The sequence below is a fragment of the Mustela putorius genome, unplaced genomic scaffold (genome assembly GCF_011764305.1).
Source record: "Mustela putorius furo isolate JIRA1106 unplaced genomic scaffold, ASM1176430v1.1 tig00003846_pilon_pilon_pilon, whole genome shotgun sequence".
Lineage (NCBI taxonomy): Eukaryota > Metazoa > Chordata > Mammalia > Carnivora > Mustelidae > Mustela > Mustela putorius.
Genome location: NW_025421999.1, coordinates 6,494,744 through 6,511,035, shown reverse-complemented (window position 1 = coordinate 6,511,035; position 16,292 = coordinate 6,494,744). Strand labels below are relative to the sequence as shown.

Sequence of the window (16,292 nt, the reverse complement as noted above, 5' to 3'; positions counted from 1 at the left end):
AACCAAGTCCAGATTTCACACCATACGAAGAAAATATATTGAATGGTTGCTTTTTGCATTACATTACATCGTGAAGATGTTACTTTAACACCAAAAGAGAAAAAAAGAACAAAATTTATGTGGAACCAAATAAACATTTTACTGTCCTATACTACTGCTTTATTTTTCATTATTTGCCTCTTCTCGGTAACTATATTTCAGGCTTTTCGAAAACATGATTAATAGTGTTTTGTGCATGCAAAAGGTACATACTAATCATTTAATTAAATTAGATAATTTTACCGGTTCTTTTGTTTCTACATTTGCATTTTTAGTAAGGGGAATAAGATCAAATCTTCAAACTTGGAAAGTAACATATTTTCAACAACTCTAAAAATTTAACTAAAAATATTTGAGACTTTTCTCAGGTGTCTCTGTAAACACATCTGGTGTGATTATAATTCTGGAGTTTCAATAGAGCAAAATTACTTTGTCAAAGTTAAAATTATGTGCCATCTCCCCTCAGTCAATGATTGATTAACAGTATTTCAAAAACTGAAAGAATTTTTGTTGATAGGAAATTGCATATGTGTGTGTGTGTGTATGTGTGTGTGTGTTACTCAGGCTATGTTTTAAGGCAGAAATAATGAAAAAAATATTAGTAACTCAAGTTACTTAGCACCAATTAATTTTTTGTTGTGGTAATAAACACCAAGCACAGACATACACGACTTCGTAGTATATGGTGGTGTTAACTATAACACAGTGTTGTACAGCAGATCCCTAGAGTTGCCTTGTATGTGATAGCTGTTTTTACTTGCTGCTTTCACAATTCTCAATGTGACTGGACAATTTTATTATGATTTGTCTGTGTGTATGCTTTCTTCTAGTTGGAGTGAACTGAGCTTCTTGAGTGTATATATTCATTTTTTTCTCAAGGTCAAGAAGTTTTTAGCCATTATTCCTTCACATAGGCTCTCTGCCCCTTCTTCTTTTCATCTACTTCTGGGAGTCCTATAATATGCATGTTCTATGTAATGCTGTCCTACAAGTACTTCAGGTTTTCTTTGTTCTTTTCTATTTTTCTTTTAGCTCCTGTGCATCAGTAATTTCAAAAGTCCTATCTTCAAGTGCAGATTCTTTCTGTTGTCTGGTCAATAGCTATAAAATCCCTCTAGTGAAATTTTCATTTCATTTGTTTTATTCTTTAGTTCTAGAATTTCAGTTTGGTTCTTCTACATTTTTTCTATCTATGATGATATTCTCATTTTGTTCATACATCATATTCCTGATTTCATATAATTGCCTCTCTGTGTTCTCTTTTAATTCATTCAACATCTCTATGACCCCCCCCCCTTTTTTTTTTCTTTAGTTCTATGCCTGGTAGTTATTGTCTCCATTTCTTTAGGGCCAGCTTCTTGTGATTTAATTTGTCCTTTTAAATGGTTCATATCCCTCTGTTTCTTTGTATATTTTGCTATCTTCTGTTGGGACCTTGGAAATTAAAAAAAATATCAATCACTTCTCCAATCTTTGTGTTATGGTTTTTGCCCTGGGAAGTTTTTCTTAAGTCACCGCACCTGGATATTCTAAGCATCTTTCAAAGCTTTTCTGGGATGTGTTCTCTCTGAGTTTATATGTGTAATCTTACTGAAGAAGTTTGCCAAGTCCTACTAATGAACAGTACCTAGTTAGTGTCTGTCTGTGGTACTGTATACTCTGGTATATATTGAACATTTTTGTTCTCAGTGGATCCCAACCTGACATTCCTTTCTCATCAGTGCTTAAATTCAGGCAAGATAGAAATCATTCCCCTGGGCAGCTTCCCAAAAGTCAGAACATTGTATATACATTCCATTTCTTTCCCTACCCAGGGAGCATCTGGGTATTAGTGGCTTCTTCCTAATCATGCCACAACACGACTAGGAGTGAGTCTGGTGAGAAAGTGCCATGAATTTTCCTACCAGATTTTATGTGTTTGGTTTTGTGCTTGCCTACAGTACAGGAACTTCTTAATTGCTCTCTGGATTTCTCACAAAGGCAATTAGTCGTGTAATGTTAATTCCATTTCTCTGAGGGGAATACAGGTCTGAGGCTTTCTCTACCATCTTCCTAGCTTCTACTTTCTGAAAATGTTTATGCATGTTATTTCTTATTCTTTGCCAAGTAATTCATATATTTCTATTTTGGGGGGATTGGTTTCTGAAGATTAATTTTGTCCCTTTGTTTGGGTTATTTTTCCGTATTTGTACATTTGAAAAAAACATCTACCTCTCCCAATTTTTATGAACTATGATTATACAGGGAAAAAGCTTCACCAGTCCATCTAGCTAGGGAATCTAGGACCTTTCAAACTTTTCTTTGGGTTTTTCTTCTCTGGATTTATGTGTGTGGATTCTTAATTAGAGGAATTTGCTGGTTAGATTTTTTTTCAGGAACTCATAATCTCTTATACTTTCTGGTATCTTCTGAGGTACAATGGGTCCTCTGAACTAGCAACATGCCACCCTGTTCTTTTTGTTCTTAGCAGCCCCCATACATCTAAGAAGATGCCAAATACCACCCATGATCCAAGAGAAATGGAGCAGAAGCCAACCCATCAAGCAGCCTAACAAACAGCAAGCAGAACACTGAATGATGTACCACAATTCTCATTCCCTGTGAGGGAAAGTCTACCATGCTATTTTTTATTGGCCTATCTGCTATACCATGAGTTTTCTGGAGAAGCAGCAGGCTATACACCTCCTATTTGTTTTCAGTGGCCCCAGACATATACTCATGAAAGTAATTTATATCTCAGTGTATACATTTTGGGAAAACAAAAAATTATAAAGCATATGTAACTTCTAATTATGCTCTTATAGAAATATTAAACTTTACCTATGTTCTTTCCAGTGTTTTAATTCAAAAGCAAATAATATTTATATATTTTGTCAAAGCTGAATACTATAGAGTTAATGGAACTCTTTTTCACTGGCTCTTATAAAATGAATTTATGCACACCAATAACAGTTCTGAGTTCTGAATTTAGTGGAAGCATAATATATTTTATGATTTATTATAATTTTTTAAAACATTTCTTTCTTGATTATTATTTAAGTTGCATAAAAAATTACATGCTCGGTTTTGAATACTTAATACCCAACCTATTTACCTGATTATTTCCTTAGGAAAAATTCTTAGAAATATTTCATCAATGTGTATAATTATATCATTCTTGACACATGCTTTAAGTTTACTTCTTATAAAAGTTCTAACAACTTTTTCATACTCTTGGTTTAGGTTTTTATTAGGGTGTTATCTTAAGTAAGACACTAACATGCAGATATATAGTATATATATATATATATATAGTATATATATGTTGCTATATAGTATATAACAGAAAGTACCATGCATCATGGGAAAGACTAGTATTTTTTTTAAAATAAAGGGTGTTAGAAAACAAACAATTTGCACAATGTGGGGAAGAAGATATTTAATTAGATATCATGTGGCAAAAACAATTTAAAATGTTAGTCGTTAGTTAAAAATAGAGATGACAATAGGAAAAATTATTAGTCGTTAAGTTAAAAATAGAGATGACAATAGGAAAATTATGGGTATACAATTCACATTGAAAGTTCAATGTGTAAAAGTAATGAGATTAAAAGGAAAACAATAGTTTCAGGGTAACAAATAAGTACTATAAAAATGATTAGTATAAAAATTTTAAATAAAATCTTATAGGAAAAACATTAATATTCCACTTCTGAAAATGGAAATGGGATTTAGCATATCTTTTTAAAGTTGTTTTGAGAAATACTAAAATATTAAAAATGAAAATTTTCACATATTTTTCAAGCCAGAATATTGTGCACAAAAATGATGACTGGATCATTAATAGATATATTAAAGTATACATTTGCATAAATATCATAGAGAATGATTGAACTAATTTGCGTATAAATAACCAATGTTCTGAAAGCATATAATAAAATAAATCTCTTTACTTGAACAGTTTAGCTCTGTTGGTCCAGATTACATTAACATATACCAAATGGAATAGCTCCTGAATCAAAATTAATTATTGTGAAATTAATGAAGTAAATCATTATCTCAAATAATGAATAAATTTAATTATCATATATACTAGATACAAATTATGAATACATCATACTACCAAAGTACTCTTTGGGCCAGTCCATTTAGTATGTGATTATTCTTCTCTGAGATAATGTTACTTAAGTAATTGAAATAAAATCAAAATAGGATGGTTAGGTAGTGTCAAAATGAAGTAACTAATCAGAGTATCATTGTTAAATGAACAATTACCATGATTAAATAGAATTTATGATTAAAATATATGCTTATCAGGTGAAAACGTAGGAACTTCTATTTTTCTACATAAATACAAAATAATTTTCTTCTATTAAATTAGTGCTATTTATAAAGCACTGTCTCTTGCGGATTAGGTTAGATTATCTCTTTAATACTCTAGGTAATTCTGTGAGATAAAGTTATTTTTGCCATTACAACTGAAAATTGGTTATATACAATGGTTGCTTTCAGTAACCCACTAAAATGGGTTTCATTTCAGCATCCCACAGAAATGAAATATATATATATATACCTACTTATGTATTTAACTAACCATATGTGTGTGTGTGTATGTGTATATATATATATATATATATATCTTATATATATACCAAGACTAATCATCCATCTCCATATATATATATATGTATATATATATATATATATGATATATATCAACATTAATCACAGTTCTAGGGGGAGAAATGATGATACCAGTGAAATCAAAAATATTTTTGGAAAATGGTAATTATACAGTTCCTGTGTTATTTGAAATGTTTCCTTTTAAATATTTCTATTTGCTTAGCATCAAGTTAGTCATTAGTAATGCCACCGAAATTCTTTGATGATCAACACATCTTGCACAAAAGGAAGACCTCTGTGGATCTTCTATCTGATCCACATTTGCTCAATACTACTTTTTCTTGTAGAATAAACTTCTTGAGTATAACAATTACTATGCTTTATTTACTTTGACTGTGACACTGTAATTGATATTGACTTTGGGTCAGGTGTCAGTCTTTTCCTCAAAACTCTTCTTTTATTACATCAATATGTCATAGTTTGTACAAGAAACAGTAACTAATTTTGTAAAATAATGGGAAATATCACTTAAAATATAAAAAATTTAAGTATCCAGAAATGAACTCGGTTAGAAAAGTGTAAACCCCTTTATGGTCCCAAACTATATACTTTTTAAAATGGCATAAAGAATACTTAGGGAATAGAAATTAGAATGGAATATTGTAAACATTTAATTCCACCTAAACAAATACATGAATTGAATAGAATGCTAATGAAAATATTGACAGAATATCTTATGGGACTTGAAGCCCATCAGTATCAGTAAGAGTCTGGCAGTAAATAGACAACATATTACTTAGGAGTGTTGGAAGAGAGTTTAAGGAAGAGAACATGCAAAGGTGAGGGTAAGATTACGGAAAAGTACCAAAAGATGGTGAAACACAGAGACATATATAGTAGAAAACCACTACCATGTCTAGGTTTGAGGGGGAAAGATTAGAAAAAAATTATCAGTATATGATAGCATTTATAGGTATAAGCAGTTTGCTGTAGCAGTTGGTGACCTTAGGACAGGTGTTCAGCCTCTGCTACATAGTAGTCTATCAGGGAGGCAGATGGGGAATAAGTATCTCAAATTCCCTCTTCTGTAGTCACCTTCATTTACATCCCATTGGCCAAATTCAAACAAAACCCGAAGGATGAAGGAGACTGGTTGATGAATTGTATGAGTATTGGCATTCTAGGGCAAACAACAGAGTAGAGAAAGTTAAGAGTGTGTGGGGTTGGAGAGACAAACAAAATATTCAGTGCCGTAATTTTATCTGGAAGAGCAAATACAATATGTTCCAGGAAAATTTTGGTAAAATTTCAATAGGAAAACTTACCAATTTCTACATGATAGCAGGGTCTTTTCAGATCAATTGGGCTAGGACGGAATTTTCAACAACTGTTTTGGGAGTTTTATCCATTTGAGATAAAAACTCTTATCTCATACATTATTCAAATTATAAATATATGAAATTTTTAAGTTAAAAACCTTAAAATTTTAAAGTTAAAAATTTATTGAAACAGAATATGGAATTATTTGTCTACCAACTATGCCAGCCAGGTGTCTCAAAATATGGAATTATTATGTTAGTAATCATTGTCTCTCTCAGTTTCTAGTTTATCAATAGAATTTTAACAGGTTTGATCACATACTAAGTAGTTAAAATTATGTGGTAAGATTATAAATAAATGAAATAATTCTTGGGAAACTAGAAGTAAACATTTGCAATGTGTACAATAATGAAGATTAAATAACCATACTCTGAAGAATTACTACAAATAAATAAAAAAAGACAGAAAGCTCAGTTTTAAAAATGGACACTATATATGACCAAAAATTCATTAAAATATTCAAATACTAAATACATAAATAAATGGATTCTAACTCTCAGTAAATATCAAGGACATAACAATTAAAATAATTAGAATTCATTTTAAAAATTTATCAAAAATATATCAGAATTTACTATTAGATGCTATATGAAAAATTTCATTTTTTGTAATTTCAAGTTTTTATTTAAATTGCAGTTAGTTAACATATAGTGTATTATTAGTTTCAGGAGTAGAATTTAGTGAGTCATCACTTATATATAACACCTAGTGCTCATCCCAACAAATGCCTCCTTAATGCTCACCACATATTTAGCCCATCCCCCATCCATGTCCCTTCCACTAACCCTCAGTCTGTCTTCTATAGTTAAGAGTCTGTTTTACAGTTTGCTTCTCTCTTTTTTGCCCTATGTTTATCTGTTTTGTTTCTTAAATTTCACAAATGAGTGAAATCATATGGTATTTGTCTTTCTCTGAATGACTAATTTCATAATACATTCTAACTCCATCCACATCACTGCAAATGGCAAGAGTTCCTTCTTTTTGATGGATATATGTGTATATATATATATATATATATATATATATACCACATCTTTATCTATTCATCAGTCAATGGACACTTGGGCTCTTTCCATAATTTGACGATTGTTGATAGTGCTGCTATAAACATCAGGGTGCATGTGCCCCTTTGAATCAGCATTTTTGTATCTTTTGGGTAAATACCTAGTAGTGCAATTACTGGATTAGAGAGTATTTCTATTTTTAACTTTTCGAAGAACTCCATACTGTTTTCCAGAGTGGTTGCACCAGTTTGCATTCTCAACAACAGTGTAAGAGGGTTCCCTTTTTTCCACATCATTACCAATACCTACTGTTTCCTGTGGCATTAATTTTTCCTATTTTGACAGGTGTGAAGTGAAATCTCATTGTAGTTTTGATTGGTATTTCCTTGTTAATGGGATATTGAGCATCTTTTCATCTGTCTGTCAGCTGAAAAATTTTAATTTATAGAAAATTTTGCACCTATCTGTAGATGTTCATAAAAGAAATTTATTAGAAAATATTTTCAACTAGCAAAACTTGGAACCACTTAAAAGCTTAATTTTACAAAAATTATTATATTCTCCTAAATTATAGTACCTCTACACCATGGAGTCTTAAAAATAATGTTTCTCTATACATACAGAAGTAGAAAGTTCACTAGAAAACATTGACAAGCATAAAAGAAGAAATAATTTAAAAAGGAAATCATACCACAGAACAGTATAAATGACATGATGCATTTATTTTAAAAGAATGTTAAGCTGATGAAACAATCTTAAGATAGAGCAAAATAGAATTCAATGAAAATATTGTGGTAAACAAATAAGGCATTATATATTGCTAATAAGAATGAGAGAGAGAAATGTGACTCTTAGGAACATGTACACATCCAAGAGCCTCAAAGTATATATACAACTGATAAGCTTATAGGAAGAAACAAGTATCATAATAATTATAGTTAACTATTTATATATAGCTCTCTCAGGAACTTCTAGACCAAATAGATTAAAACTGAGGACAACTAGATACTGAATGTTACAAATAAAGAATTCAAGCCATTATATATATATATATATGTAGAGAGAGAGAGAGAGAGAGAGAGAGCAGTTTTCCCCCAGCAAATAAGACATAAGCAGCATTTACAAAAATACATTATGTAGAGTGTTCACATAGAGTCAAGAGCAAAACTAAAAAAACCTTAAAACTGACTTTAAAAGGACAGCAAAGGACAGTCCTTAAGTGTTTGGAAAGTTACATATTATTGTACCCCACTGATTAAAGGCTATTAAGAAAAATTCTCAACCATATAACAAAATCACTTTACTTCAAAATATATGAAATGTAATTAAAACTGTAGATAAAAGAAATGTGTGGTGTTGAATGCTTAAGAAATCAGAAAAAAAAGAAAAATGAATGATCTAGGCGTTTGAAACCAGAGGTTTGGAAAAAGAAAGCAAGACTAAATAAATAATATTTTAAAAAGTAATAAAATAAGTGCAGAGATCAATGAACTATGAAGCAATAACTGCACAGAAATAGTAGTTATTTATGAAATGAAATGCTGTTTAGAAAAAATTACAAATAATAAACCGTGTTACAAACAAATGAAATATAATATAAACACAATAAAGTTTTAAGGATAATAAAGGGTTATAAACAAGTCCATTCTAATTATTTAAAAAACTGGATGGAAAAAAATACTTCTATAATATATCAAAAGTCAAAAGAAAGAGAAGAACAAATTAGGAAACTTGAAGAAAGCCAAATTTCATTTTAAAAAGGGATTTTTTAATAATCAAGATAAAACAATCAGATGATCTAATTCTCCCAAACTTAAAAGAGAAGTTTCTATCTTACACAAGTCCTTCCAGAAATCACCTTTGTATTATTTAATATTTCTTGAATAATCACTTTATGTTCTATACCTCCAGAGTTTGAGGTATTTGGAATTCTATATTTATAGTTTGGGGTTTAAGCTAAATCTTGCTATTTAATGATATTTAGTTAAAGCCCAGATATGGTTAGAATATCTGAAAAACTTAAGGATCAAAATTTAGTATAATAATAGCAAATTCGTATATAGCATTTTCTTTCTGGTAGACACAGGTAAATGCATGTTGTATATTTACTAAGGTAATCCTTAAGTGTGAGGGGAATCAAATGTAATATTACAAAGCAGTGCTCCAAATTCAAATGAAAAGACAAAACCAAATGTGTAATTCTGAAAACACCAAGCTCATTAAAATCTAAGTAATAAAAGCAGCAGTATTAACCAAAACACAATATAACAGGTGCTTAAACATCAGTCCTTTTACAAGATCATAAGAAGACAGGATATATGTGAGGAAGGAATATGGAACCTCATGAAATATCATATACACACACTTCCCCTATACAAGTATATGTGTATGTATATGTATATTTATATATATTTAAACCTCTGGTTTTGAGCATATATGTTCATATATGTGCCTATATAGAAGCAATCAATCTATTTATCATCTATCTGTCTATCTATCTATCTATCATCTATCTATCATCTAATGAGAAAGAATATCGAAGCTGGAGTTGGTGGGAGTTTAAATTTGTGCATCCACTATGGAAAACAGTATGAGGGCTCCTCAAAAAATTAAAACTGCAAAAAAACCCAACTATTATTTGATCCAGCAATTTCATTTCTGCATATTTATCCAGAGGAAATGAAAACACTAATTCTAAAAGACACACGCACCCCTGTGTTCACTGGAGCATTATTTACAATGGCCAAGATATGGAAACACCTCAAATGTCTACTGATAGATGAATGGACAAAGAAGATGTGTTTTATATGTATATATACAATGGAATAACTACCTAGCAGTTAAAAAAGAATGAGGTTTTGTAATTTGCAACAACATGAATGGACTTTGAGGATGTTATACTAAGCAAACTTAAAGGACATAAATACTGAATGATTTTGTTTATATGTGGAATCAAAAGAACAAACAAAACAAAACGCAGATACAGATAATGCGTTGGTGGTATCCAGAGGAGAGAGGGGGTTTGAGAATGGGAAAATTGGGTGAAGGGGATCAGAAAGCACAAACCTCCAGTTATAAAATAAATAACTCATGGGGATTAAATGTACAGTATGGTGACTATAATCAATAACGTATTATAAATTTGAAAGTTGCTTAGGTAATGGTACTTCAAAGTTCTCATCACAAGGAAGACAATTTGTAACTTTGTGTGTTGACAGATAGTAACTAAAGTTATTGTGGTGATCATTTTGCAAAGTATGCAAATGTTGATTCATTACGTTGTGTACCTGAAACTAATATAATGCTATATGTCACTTATACTTCAGTAAAAATATCAATCAATAGTGCTATTCTTCTATATCATTCTTTTTCCAGTAGCCTAGTTTTACAAGGAAAACCAATACCCATTCAGCTAATGCATTTCTTGCTTGAAGCTGTATCAGTTTTACAGATCCTCAGATATACTTCTGCTCCAACACTGTGTTTTGGTCTGCTAGGCTAATGGGATGGAGTTTATCTTAATTAAGATGTCCTTTAACAATCTTTCTAATCACTAGTTTCCATTTAAACTGTCCAGTAATAATACTAATAACCAGTAAGGAATTTTCCTTCTTATCATGACTCTGATCTGAAAATTGGAATAAAATTGTTTTATTGGACTCCTGACTACTTTCTAGCATAATAAACAACAGAAATATAAAGAATAATGCCTAATGTTTAGTTTTCTTCTGGTATTTACCTTAAGATAAAATCGAGTTTGTTCTTTTCGTAATGGTCTAATGATTTCAGGTTTTAGAATATGGGTGTGAATTTTTTATGAGGAGCTTCAAAACCTAATTTTTTTCCATTTTAAAAGAAAATTGATTTTATCAATGTTCTTGAATAAAAAATATTGAAAATTAGAATATTATCTTAAGAGCCTTTACATTTGTCATCAGATTAAAAATATATTAATTGGATTAATGATAAAAATCTTAAAATTTAGTTTATAAATACAAAGGCATTTTCACTAGTCTTTTTTTCTGATACATCTTTGATTTTTGCACTTTTTGTCATTGATGGCTTCCTTTACATTTTCCTGAAATTCAAATAGCTTTTTTTTTTTTAACATTTATGACAAATGGAACTTGTACCTCACTTTTATTTTAGTTAAGACAATTTACTCCAGTGATTCCCAAGCTTATATTTAAAGGGGGAAGATTTTTTATTTGTGGTCAGTCATTATAAATTATCATACAAATCTATAATTTTACATGTATGCGTATATATTCCCAGAATTTTCCAAATATTCTGGAAGTGTATGTGAATAAAAATATCAACAATAGTTATCTTTGTGCTATATATTTTTGAGCATATATATTACACATACACCACATTTTTATATATTTATACACATGTATGTATATGTGTATAAGATACATGTAATTTATGTATTCTTGTATATTTTTTGATTTTTTATGAGCAAAATAATTGTAATAACAGAAGCAATAAAGGTAATTAAAGTAATACTTAAATAATACTCTTCTGGATATTGATATTAGTATGTTTACTTACAGAGATTTTGGTTTTGTTTACTCTTTGAAGTGGTGATTCTAGGTTGAACCTCTCTTCTTGTATTTCTTCCTTTCAACTCCCTTCTCACATGCAAAGATGTACATCATTTTGGGCTTAAGGGTGGGGAGTAGTATCAACTGTGATATTATAACCAACAAAACTCTGTTCAGAAGGAGTTTGCATTAGTGCCTTCCTTTAGTTTTATTCATATTTTCAAGAACCAGTTGCATCAGGACACATATATAGGAGAAATGCAAGTCATAATACTAGGGCTGATTTTGTTACTACATTTCAGTGGAGAAAGTTCTGGTATTTACAGCAAGTCTCTCCACTTAAACCCTTGCTTTCTGATACAGATGCACTGTATGTTTCTGAATATTCTCTTCCTCTTCTCCTATCTTTTAAGACTCAATTCTGTGCCTCTGGAATCCTAGTAAAATTCCAAACTTCTTAATCTACATTTTCTTATGGGGTAGTGTATCCACTCATATGAATGAATCTCATGTTGGGTGGAAGAATATCAGTCTTTTTTTTTTTTCATTTTTTTTTCATTTTTTATTTTTTATAAACATATATTTTTATCCCCAGGGATACAGGTCTGTGAATCACCAGGTTTACACACTTAAGCAATCATAAACATATGTCCTCCATTCTCTCCAGATAGGGTTCTGGCAAAACTTAATTTTTAAATACAAATCAACTTTAATTCCTTAACATCAATGAATATGACCTTTAAAAAATAATAAAATTTAATCTATACAGTTCATGACTAAATCTTTTTGTATAATATTCTGTTATAATCCTTTGGATCTTATGTTGTCATTTTCTATGTATCCTAAGAGGAATGAAGATAAGATCACAATATTAATCTTGACATCACTGACTTAAGTTCTTTGTAACAGGAAGCAGGATCAGAAATCCAATGGGAGAAACTAGGAAACATAATGGGGGGGTGTTAAATCTTTACAAGTACTTCATATGATTATTTTTCTAGTCAAAAATAGTAATACTTAAAATCTTACTTAAGTGATGATACATATTTTTGTAATGTTACATCTTGTACATTTTGTAATGTTATTAATGTTACTAAATTCAAACTACTTACGTAGATGAAAATGGATTTTCTGTATTTTCTTCACTAAGATAAACATTTGCTAAGATTATTATAAAGACCATAAACAATTACTCAGCAAATATCGCTTCTATGGAATGAGACTGCCATATGAGTGCTTCAGCCTTTTCATTGTTGCCTTGCCTTCAATACGAAGAAAAATTTCTTTGGTCTTTATCCTCTTTGATATTATGTATGATTCTCTATGATCTATATAGGACTTGACTTTCAAGAAAAGGTTTATAATATTGCAGCTCTGAACGTTTGAAATAATGGTCGTCTTAGTGTCTATTTAAGTGTATCCTTTTCCTACAATTACCAAGAGGCTCTATGCCTCCCTTTATGTCCTAATGATTGACTAAAAGAAGGAAAACAGTTATATGATAGTCTCTATTATCATATAACATTTTCTCTACTATCATAACCTTTTGGTAGAAAGATACTCTTTGCTTTTCAGAGTACAATCTATGAGAAAATTTCTTTTTGTCTACACAATTTACACATAATTTTACAGATATACTTTGATGTTTTAAGATAAATGTATAGTGTCAATGTTTGGATGTAACAAATACAATATAAGACAGTAGAAGCATTACCATAAATTTTCATTTAAGCAAAATAAATGATAGGTGATAGCAGAATAACCTTTTAATTTTTTAATTATAAACTTTGAGCTCTGAATACTATATGAGGAAAGGGAGATAGAATATTCTCATAAACATGTCATAAAAATAATTGAAATGTCACTTGATTTATCTTAAAGTATTTTCCATTGTATGTTGGCATTTATTTTTTGCTTATGATAAATTATATTTACCAACTGCTACCTTGTTCTTTTTTAACCATAATTTTTAAAGAGCTATGCTGTTCTCTAGCTTATTTTTCAGTAACATCAATATTTTTATCATTTTGATATATACTCTTCTACACTATGAAATAAATGCTTTTGAATAATTGAAAATATTTTTAATTGTCTACTTTATAAAATCACAGGAAAGATACATATACATCTTTATATGTATATTATCACTTTTGTGTTTGGGGTTTATACTTTTTTATTAAATATTTTTATTTATTTATTTGACAAAGAGAGATCACAAGTAGGCAGAGAAGCAGGCAGAGAGAAAGGGGGAAGCAGGCTCGCTGCCAAGCAGAGAGCCCAATGCGGGGCTCAATCCAGGACCCTGAGATCATCACCTGAGCTGAAGGCAGAGGCTTAACCCACTGAGCCATCCAGGCACCCGTGTTTGGATTTTTAGAAAAAAATATTGATATGTTTTAGAACAATTCAATCTGAAACTCAATCTGAAGTAGTAATTTAAATTTATGTAAATCCAAATGATTTTATTATTTAAATTATATTATGTTGATAATTTAATGTTATATAGATCAGATGTTTTTTATTTACATTGCTTTTTAATCCACTGATAGTTGTAAAGGTATTATCCAGTTCACCTTCAAGTATATCTTGGCCTTAGGGTGGTTTCATAAATCTGAGAAAATAATAATGATAATAATAATAATATGGTTTTTATGTAATACTTTGTGCCAAACCTTATGATAAATTATATACATTTAATTACCACATGTCAAGTATAGAACAAGGACCCCCAATTTTGCCTTTTTAAAGATGAAAATCTTGAAGCTCAGGAAAGTTCTATTATCTATCTGAGGTCATATATGAAGTGGCAGAATAGAGTTTTAAACCAGGCCAGTATGGCCTCGAAGTCCTTGTTTTTTTGTTTGTTTCTGTTATTTGTCTTTTGTTTTACAAACAAAACAAAACAAAACAAAACAAACAAACAAAAAAAAACTGTATAAAGTCCTTGTTTTTAACCACTGCTGTATTTAGTAGAGTGCCAGGCCTGGTTCAGGGCACAGCCCTCATAAAGTCAAAAACTAAATATTCAGCAATTTTATGAGCTGGTTGTTAAGCCACTAGCAATTTGAAATTAGTCATGGTAGGAATGTTTATATCATAAAAAATTAGCAAATGCTACAAATTGGGGCTTGCTCCACACTTTCATCTCCTCCACCTGACAGTTTATTAGCATGCCACTGCCTTTACTGCCAAAGTCTTGTCAATATTTACCTATATATTAGGTTACAGATATAAATAACAGATGTAAATTTTTTATCATTTGCTGAGTACTGTATATGAACTGCCAGCCATAAAAAAACTTGCCATTAATAGTTCCTGAATTAAATATGTCATCTTTCATTGTGATATCTAAAATAATTTTTGTAGAGAAGAATGTATAAAATAATGAATTATCTCTTTTATTTTCAGTGATAGTGGAAAGTGGAAAGATAATTTCTTTTGTGGCTTATATTAATTCTGGATATTGTGACATTTATAGAAATATTGTAGGACTTATGAAACTACAGCCAAAAAGAGTGGTAAGTTTTAAACTTATGTATTCTCTTTAATCATAATTGAATCTAGCCTAATTATTGAACATTTTTTTGTCTCCTTTTGTGAAATTTCTGTTTAACATTTTTTACTATTTTTTTAATTTCTTTTCTTTTTACTGAGTTGTAAGACACAGGAATGTAAAATACATTGTATAGTGAGTTGTAAGACATAGGAATGACCAAAAAGCACATTTAGAGATGCTTCATATCTTTATTCCTTGGAGAAATGTAAATTAAAACCACAACAAGGTACTACTTTAAGAATATCGGATTGGTTTAAATACACTTAACATATGACCCAGAAATTTTACTTAAATATTTACTCAAAAGAAATAGAGATATAATGTACATGAATCTTCATAAGCAAAAAACTGTAAGTAATCCAAATGTCCATTGACAGTTAGATGGATAGAAGCATTGTGATATATTCATACAATGGAATGACATACTTAATAAAGAGAAGTAATGCATACAAGAATATGGATGAATCTCAAAGCATTATGCTTGGCTAAAACATCAAACCCAAAAGAGTGCAGTCTATTTGATTTCAGTTTTATGAAGTTCTAGGACAGGTAAAACACCAATGCAGCGATAGAAAAGTTAGAGCTAATCCTTTTTTTCATTGGCCAGGCAGTCTTCAGTGGCATTCAATTTAATATGTAAACTTAGTTGAATTCTGCCAAATTATATTCAGTGTGAAGATTTGCCAGGGCAGCAATTCTTCAAGTTAGATATTGGCTTTTGACCCCAGGATGCTTAGTAAAGGCTTTGATCTCTTCCAAGTTAATGTCATCAACCTACTTCAAGAACTACACTTTTAAAATTTTTTTTAAAATCTTACTTCTCATCAACTCATCCCTGTTTCAAAGCTGTTGAGATCGCCATGAAAAGTTAATTTGGAGTTTCAACTTTTTCTCCAGAATCATGCATACTGAAACCTGGTAGGCCCTTTTCCACTGTTTCTAATTTGGACCTAAATTGCTAGTTCCCTGGTCAAACTCACTTTCCATGTTTCTTTTTTATTTAAACAAGAAAGTCTTGATGGAGTTCCATCTGTGGCCATTAATTCCATCAATTCTGGTCCTAGCCATCTGTGCTTATTTTCTTATTCTGTGTTAGTCCAACAAATGTGTTTTGTCTCTGGGGCTGATTTAAATAAATGGTAGCTCAGAAAACACCAAAACTAA

General features: G+C 30.4%; 1 protein-coding gene across 1 annotated transcript in view; it reads left to right on the top strand.

Annotated features, from left to right (window-relative positions):
- The first annotated feature begins 14,986 nt into the window (after positions 1 to 14,986).
- LOC123387166 (cyclic nucleotide-binding domain-containing protein 1-like) overlaps positions 14,987 to 16,292 on the top strand; it is a 100,457-nt gene continuing 99,151 nt past the window's right edge. The window contains exon 1 of the mRNA XM_045063124.1: positions 14,987 to 15,090. Within this exon, the coding sequence (XP_044919059.1) occupies positions 15,067 to 15,090 (24 nt within the window). The 5' untranslated portion in view covers positions 14,987 to 15,066. The remainder of the gene's footprint in view (positions 15,091 to 16,292) is intronic.